This window comes from Elaeis guineensis, chromosome 4 (assembly GCF_000442705.2).
Source record: "Elaeis guineensis isolate ETL-2024a chromosome 4, EG11, whole genome shotgun sequence".
NCBI classification, from domain to species: Eukaryota; Viridiplantae; Streptophyta; class Magnoliopsida; order Arecales; family Arecaceae; genus Elaeis; species Elaeis guineensis.
This window is the reverse complement of record NC_025996.2, coordinates 8,024,294-8,032,414: the sequence shown is the minus strand read 5'-3', so window position 1 is coordinate 8,032,414 and position 8,121 is coordinate 8,024,294. Positions and strand designations below refer to the sequence as shown.

General features: G+C 32.8%; 1 protein-coding gene across 5 annotated transcripts; it reads left to right on the top strand.

Annotated features, from left to right (window-relative positions):
• The first annotated feature begins 680 nt into the window (after nt 1–680).
• LOC105044116 (trans-resveratrol di-O-methyltransferase-like) lies at nt 681–4,042 on the top strand. 5 transcript variants are annotated; one of them, XM_073255069.1, is made up of 3 exons: nt 681–1,525; nt 3,504–3,588; nt 3,742–4,042. In XM_073255069.1, exons 1-3 carry the CDS (start codon nt 749–751, stop codon nt 3,804–3,806), a joined length of 927 nt encoding a protein of 308 aa, XP_073111170.1. In that variant the 5' UTR covers nt 681–748; the 3' UTR covers nt 3,807–4,042. The 5 variants fall into 5 exon arrangements, with proteins under 5 accessions (XP_073111170.1, XP_073111168.1, XP_073111171.1 ...); XM_073255067.1 differs by having other exon boundaries at nt 3,694–4,042; XM_073255070.1 differs by having other exon boundaries at nt 3,504–3,593.
• Nucleotides 4,043–8,121: the final 4,079 nt, after the last annotated feature.

Genomic DNA, 8,121 nt, shown 5'->3' with positions numbered 1-8,121 from the left:
GATGAGATTCTCTATGGTTCTCAAAAAATACCGTAGGATGTGGTGCATATTTTGAGACCTCCATCAAAAGATGGATGGTTATGTGATGTTTATCTAATCTATTCAAATACCTCAAGAGTTTATCCATTTTTATTTTCTTAGTATTTTAACGCATATAGTGATATCTATCTAATTTATTCAAATACTTCTAGAATTTATTCATTCTTATTTTTTTAGTATTATGTGCATGTGGTCATCCATTTTTTGATGAATGTTTTTGAAAGTCAAAAAATAAAAATTAAAAATATAAATTTTAATTGTACACAAACGGCTGAACTATTTTGACCGGGTCCTCACGAGTAATTTTGCCGATTGAAAAAAAAAGAAGGATCAGTAATAAATGCTAAGTTATGTAAATTGAGATAGTGGAGACTATTAACCTCTAAATTTAAACGGACCGTAAAATAAAATCCCAGTCACGTGGAAAACGGGAATACCCGAGAGCAGGTGCATCACCAATTATATTAAAAGATGACATAGATAATCCAATCGGCGATTTTTCACGTTTCCGTATTCTTCGGCTTTTTTTCTTTTTGGGTAAGAGTATTCTTCGTTTTTTAATGATCTCACGTGTAAGAGGTGCTGCTAAAATTGGGAAGTTGCCCCCTCTAAAGACCTATTTATAGTAGTACCAAAATAGCAATTAGCAAACAATCCATAAGAGACTGGCCTGGAAAATTAAACAGTGCGAGTGTGGTGGAATCCCTAGATGGAGAATGCCAATCTTAATTTGGAGCTCATGAAAGCTCAAGGCCATGCATGGAACTACATATTTAGCTTCATAAAGTCCATGTCCCTCAAGTGTGCCATGGACCTCGGCATAGCAGACATCATCCATACCCATGGCAAGCCAATCTCCCTCATGGAACTAGCCATGAAACTATCCATTCCCCCCACCAGAAACAACGACCTGCGCCGCCTCATGCGTCTCTTGGTGTTCTCGGGATTCTTCGATCGAAAGCGTGATGGAATCAATCCCGACCACGAGGAAGAGTTGTACATCCCCACCACCATGTCTGCTCTCCTTGTCAAGGAGAACGATGCGAATATCTCCTCTTTGGTTCTCATAATGCAGGACCAAATGTTGCTCAACCCATGGGATCACCTCAGTAGTTGGTTCAAGCAAGATAAGGAGCTCGCCACTCCCTTTGAGGTAGCACATGGAAGGGGTATTTGGGAGGCCGCCAGCCAAAACCAGGCCTTCAACAGCTTGTTCAATGAGGTGATGGCAAGCGACTCTCGGTTCGTGGCCAAATTGTTTGTAGAGGAGTGCGGCGAAGCCTTCCGAGGCTTGAGGTCGCTGGTGGATGTTGGTGGGGGGATGGGCACGATGGCCCGCGCCATCGTGGAGGCCTATCCACAGGTGAAGTGCACCGTCCTTGAGCTGCCTCACGTGGTAGCAAGCTCGGAAGCAAGCGAGAAGGTCCAGCTTGTCGCGGGAGACATGTTTCAGTATGTTCCTCCTGCCGATGCAGTGCTGCTCAAGGTATACTCCTGGTCTAGTACTTAGTCGTGACTTGATGTATGGTAGCTTAGTTGAAGATTCAGATGGAGGATGGCGGGGCCATAAATTTAAACAATTTAAACAACTTATCTTTATTAAAGATCTGAATTTTGATATGATTTGCTTGCAAGCATGAATATCCCCTCTATTTATCAAATCTGGATTTGATCCTTGGGTGGCCTTTGCAGGCTCAAATGGAATCACCACAGCGATCTAAGATCACCAATAATCTGAAATTTAGGGTAATTTGATTCCTAAAGGTATAAGATCACTATATTTGGTAGCAATAGTCTAATGATTAAAGATTTTCGTGTATTTGTATATAACTTATTTGCTATTCTATGAAAATCCAAGATCACCAACCATTTAATATCAAAACTATTCTTGACATATTTTACAAAAAATATATTTATTAATCATATAAAATATATTATAATAAAATATTAATATATTAATTATTAATATATTTCATAAAAATATATTTATTAGTCCTATAAATTATTAATCCTACAAAGGCATATCATTTTTTATTTAGAATTCATATTTTTATTGATGCTTATAATATATCATTTTTAATACTAATTTTTATTTTGATTAAAAAATAAGGCAAATAGTTAAGTAATGTGTCACATAATTTCGTTATATAAATATAAAGTACAATAATATTTTTTCTACTATAATTTAAAATTAACACTGAATAATAATATGATAAATAATATGATTAATAATATATTACAATAGAATGTGCATATTAATATAACATATAATATTAATATAATATAATATTGATATAATATATTAATGATATATTGATATCTCAAGTTTTTTTTGAACTAAGAGGTATTTTGATCTTTAAATTTAGCCCAATATCCTGAAATTGGGGTGATTTTGGATTCCTAATCTTAAATATAGCTATCCCATTATTGGATTATATAGTGATTTAAAGAATGAGAATGATTTAGAATCACTATTATGTATGATTATCGTGGTGTAATCCAAAATGATGATCTCATCATCTCTACTCATATCATCCTTGATCTTAGGATGATCATCCTATACCAAAGCTCTCTCAATGATTTTCGGTAAAATTTAATACTATCAACAATCTTATGAGGGCATCGGATCTCTAATATAAGAACATTTCTGGCATTGGTTTGTGTGTTCAAGAAATTTGGACCTTAAATAAACTAATTAAGTTTCCTTAGAAACTTGCAATATTCTTATAATCAATCTGCTAATGGAGAACCAAAAAGACAATGGAGAACCAATTGCATGCTAAATCTTGACTTGTATCATTACCCTAGACTAGCGAGTGCTCTAGATTTATGCCAGATAAGACACACAAAGCTTAATTACCCAAAGCTGGTAGATCATTTTTTTTTGGCTCAATTGCACACCTAATTAACTTGTTCGGCACTGAAAGAAAAAAATTTCTAGTAAGCTATGTATAAGTTTAAACAAAAAGAAATCCAATCACCCCAATTCTTCTGTGCAGTAAATATAAGCTACCAAAATTAAAGGAATCAAATTATTTATTTATGTTACAACTATTCAAAAGCACACAATTTGACATTAATTAATAGCATCCAAGCTATGCCCAAGAATGTGTAAGAGAAGATGTTCCATTTTCTTTGTCAAATTCTCTAAATCTAATAAATTCATATATATAATTCCTCTTACCATAACTCAAATATCTTATCCTCATTAAACATTGCAAAATATCTTTTTTTAATTAATTGTGACAAAGTGAATATTATTTTTTCCCAAAAATTGTCATTTGGTCACAAGAAAAAGGTCATGCCCTACATGATTTTGTTTTCCTTTGTTTACTTTTTCACTTCCAAATTTGAAGAATATATTGATACATGAAAAGAAAAAGAACACAACAAAAACTGGTCACATATGTTTGAAAACTTCCAATATTCTAGTAAATCTTACTTCTTATATTCATTGTTTGTAGTGCGTGCTGCATGATTGGAGTGATGAGGATTGCGTAAAGATATTGAAACGATGCAAGGAGGCAGTTCCATCCAAAAAAGAAGGGGGTAAGGTGATTATTATTGATATGGTAGTCGACTTGGATATTGGCTTTTCTGAGTTAGTCGAAACACAGTTACTCTTTGACATACACATGATGGTCCAAACTGCAGGGAAGGAAAGGAATGAATGTGAATGGAAAAAAATTTTCATGGATGCAGGTTTTACCGACTACAAAATTATAACGGCATTAGGCTTGCGATCGGCCATCGAGGTTTATCATTGACTAGTGAATAGACAAGGAAAGTTATCTACTGGTGGCCGTGAATCAATTAGTTTGCTGCTTCCTTCCAATTTAATTTTAGATCTTCATTATATAATGCATTGGAAGTCTTATGGTGTTCTTATTATTTGTTTTTGTTACTGTGATGTTTGTGTTAGGTTTCATTTTCTGTGAATTGTCTATTGTGTTAAGTTGATTGGCTTTTTCCAAGCTGAAATAATAGAAGGTACTTGCTTGCTTGCTTGGTTGAAAATCTTTTTGGACAATACTATGCTGGTCCCATTATGTGCAAATGAAAAGAAAAAGGACAAAAGATATTTTAACTATAAATTGACAAGTTGAAATCAATCACATGCATTTAATCATGGGAAACTTACAGAGGCCCATGTTAAGAAAAATGCCGCCAATAGCCAACATCGTTACTCTATTCTATGCTAGAAATTAAATTCAAGCTTTTTCTCGAACCCTAGAGATGAGAAGTTGAAATATTATGCATTTCACATCAAGAAAGAAATACAGGCCTTATATTGTCTAAAATAAATTAATATATTTGGTTAAATGAGTATTATAAAATATCATTTTTTATTTATAACACAAATAACTAATCAATCAATGGGACCACACTCAAATTACTATATATTTATTTTATTATAAAGCGATATATTTTTTAGGTAAAAAAAGAGGCAATTCATTAGAATTTGTAAATTATTGATCTGATTTAGGAGAAAGAAGATTTTTTTCGATTCGTTTAATTCAAATCTCACCAAGAAGTAGGTAGAAGAAGAGGAGAATTTTCAAATCTCTAGATTACTCATCCTCCTCAATAGATCCAATTCTAATCTCCCAAAGCTAGAGATAGCTTCGCAATAAGAGTTGTTGGCATTTGCACTTATACTGAAGGTACTGCCAATCTGTAAATGATCTCGATGAGTTGGTAATCTTCTTCCCTAATTATATGAGATGTCCCTTTATCTCACCATATCGAAAAAGAGCTATTAGCTATACTCACTGTGGGCCTTTGATGTACTTGAAGTATGGATATTCTTCTTATTACTTGTATTGCTTGTATGTTTAGACTGTGTACAAAAAGCCCCCATAGATATAGAGGACCATTGCTCTGATACTAACTTGTCCAATCAGAGAGAATTCTCATAAAGAAAAAGACAGAAGAAGATAAGTTTCTAAAATAAGGATCAAGGCTCTTTTTTTTTATTATTATTTTTATTCACTAAAAAATAATGTACATATCCTCTGTTTATAATAAGGAGATCCGTCCTTATACAAATAGGATGAACTCTTCTTTTAGTTCTAATGAGATAACTTTAACTAAAATAGATGTATCTAGAAAAAATAATTTTTAGAAAAAAATTAAAACTCTTCAAGAGGTAGATCTCAACTTTTGTAATAATTATTTTTTATTATTTTACTAAATTCTTCTTAGATTGAAAGCTATGGTCAGTCAAAATTTAAACTGAAAAATTTTTTTTCAAGTTGACTAACCTGTTTTGTGGTCCAAATAAAAAAATTTCAGCTTGATCGGTGGGGCACTGTCCTTTCAGCGAAACGACACTACATCTTTTAGACAATATTATGTACTAAAAGTTGAAATTCTTTTAGATAATGTTAATTTGATCGAATTATGTGTAATAAAAAAAAATATTTTAACTATGAAATGATAGGTTGAAATCAATCACATACGTTTCAATATGAGAAACTAACATAGACCTACACTAAGAAAAATGCCAGTGACAATATCCAACATCTTTATTCTTTTCCCTATCAGAAAAATTCAAGCTTTTCCTGGAACCCTATAAATGATAAGTTGAAATACTATGTACTTCACATTAAAAAAAAAAAAAGAAATATACAAGCCTTTTATTGTCTAAAGTAAATTTATTATATTTAGTTAAATGAGTATTATAAGATATCATTTGATATTAATAATACAAATAACTAATTAATCAACGGGATCCTACTCAAATTACTACATATTTATTTTATTATAAGTAATATATATTTTATGTAAAAAAAGGATAATTCCTCAGAATTTGTGAATTATGGTGACATAGAGCTATGTGGTGATAGGGGCGGCTCATATTGGCTTAGCATGCAAAATGACAAATCAAGAAAAGTCTCTTTAGGTAAATCCGAGGTCACAGGTCGCTGGGATGTCGGCAAAGTGAAATTAACGTTTCATTGCATAATAATTAAAGTTTCATTGTACAGAAAAACATCTTGTCATGTGGACGGAGGAAATTGGTGAAAGTCATGGAATTATTGTACGTGATACATGAAAGTCATGCAGAAGGATGCCGTGGCCTCAACCGCTGACCTCAGCGGCATGAAGGAGCAGGCCAAATAGGCGTTCGGACTAGTGATTTAGATCGCTACATTTTGGCAGCTTTTGCGGGAGTAATTTCAATAAAAAAGATAAATCGTTACCACATGGAAAATAAAAATACGGTATAGTTCACGGCCAAGTATTTTTCAAGGTGATGCGAATAATAAAATATATAATTTTTAAAAAAATATTTGATTCGTAATTAATACCAGAATAATGATGAAGATCGAAATGTCTTTTGATATTGAAATCGAAATAATCAAATTTTTTAAAATATTTAATTTATAATTAAAATTAAAATAAAAATAAAAATAAAAAAAATAAATTTATAAAAAAAATAAAGATTGAATTCTATATAAATTGTTTCATTTTCATTTTACTTCGAAATTAAAATTAAAATAAAATTTCTTTCAACCAAATAATTGAAATGAAAGTCATCCATTCTGATTTTGATTCTAGATCTCTATTCCTCCCAATTAAACACCGTCTTAAGATTTTGACATTCTTCTTATCTTATCATCTAATTTGTAATAAGTGCCGCTAAAATTTAAAAACTTTTCTGAATAAAGACCTATTTATATTAGGAGCAAAATAGCAATTAGCATTCCATAAGAGACTCAGGTCCGGAAAATTAAATATGCTTGAGCACGGCCCATGATGGACTGCATCTGCGGAGGTGCTGCACACCTTGGGAGATCCATGCTCATCATCTACCACATCTCTCTCCTCCTGAAACCTCAAGCCCATGTATGGAGAGTGCGGGACCAAATGTTTCCGTAATGTTGGACCAAAGGTTCCTCAACCCATGGTATCACTTCAGTAGTTGGCTCAAGCAAGATCAGCTGCCGGCCACTCCCTTTGACGTAGCACATGGAAAGGGTATTTGAGAGGCGACCAGCCAAAGCTCGGGCTCCAACAGCTTGGTGAATGAGGGGATGGCAAGTGATGCTACGTCTGCTGCCAAACTGATTGTCGAGGCGTGCGGTAAGATCTTCTGAGGCCTAAGATTACTGGTGGAAGTTGATTTTCAAGGCTTAAGATTGCTGAGGCCTAAGATTGTTGGTGGAAGTTCAAAGTTCTATTTAAGGATAGCATTTTCCTCCGTCACCCCCATCATGCTCGGAGAATCTCAAATTTTTAGAGAGGATAATATTTGTCTTTTGAGAGGGATGTCTCTATACATTCAATCAAGTCTTCTCGAATAGAAATACAAGATGAAGATACAACTAAATCTTAGTTATTTAAAAATTTTTAATTTTTTTTAATTGATAATTTTTTTCGAAGAGATATAGCTCTTCGAAAGTGAATATTAGTTTTCGAGATATCATCTCTTTTTGAAATCATCTAGTCTCCTCGATCATCTCAACAAAGTCTATAAATAGGCTCTAGATCTAACTATATTAAAAATAATTTTGGAAGCATCATTCTCTTGTTTCTTCTCTCTTGTGCTTTGTTTGGGACTTTTCTTTTTGAGACAGACCTCGCTCTTCCTCCTTATTCCTTTTCCACTATTTTTTCTTATTTAGACATTTGAAGAAAGGAGGAGAAGGAAGAGGGTGTATAGTTCGTGATTAGAATCAGAATCAGAATCAGAATGGATTAGAATAGGAATCAAAATGATCAAATACTTTAAGAGACATGGTTTGTAATCAAAATGACCAATTTCTACTCTCCCATAAATTGGGTGTTAGGGATTGGTTTGTGATCGGAATCTGAATGGGACTTCTTCCAATCAAATTATTTGAGTTTTTAGGCTAAATGAATTCAGGTCATAAATAGGTCGATCTGTTTAAACTGTTTAATATTTAGATTGAATTTGAATTTCAGATGTCGGACCTATTGAACATGTTTAATATTCAGAAAGAATTGAGCCAGATAACTTGTTTAACTCGTTTAATCCATTTAACCCATTTAAGATCTATTTAACTTGTTTAAAAATTTAATTAATCTATTCCTAATCTATTAATTAATTTGATC

Coding starts and splice junctions, on each gene's coding strand:
- LOC105044116 (XM_073255066.1), top strand. CDS start 749: ATGGAGAATGCCAATCTTAATTTGGAGCTCATGAAAGCTCAAGGCCAT. Junction 1,526..3,503: donor CCGATGCAGTGCTGCTCAAG/GTATACTCCTGG, acceptor CATTGTTTGTAG/TGCGTGCTGCATGATTGGAG.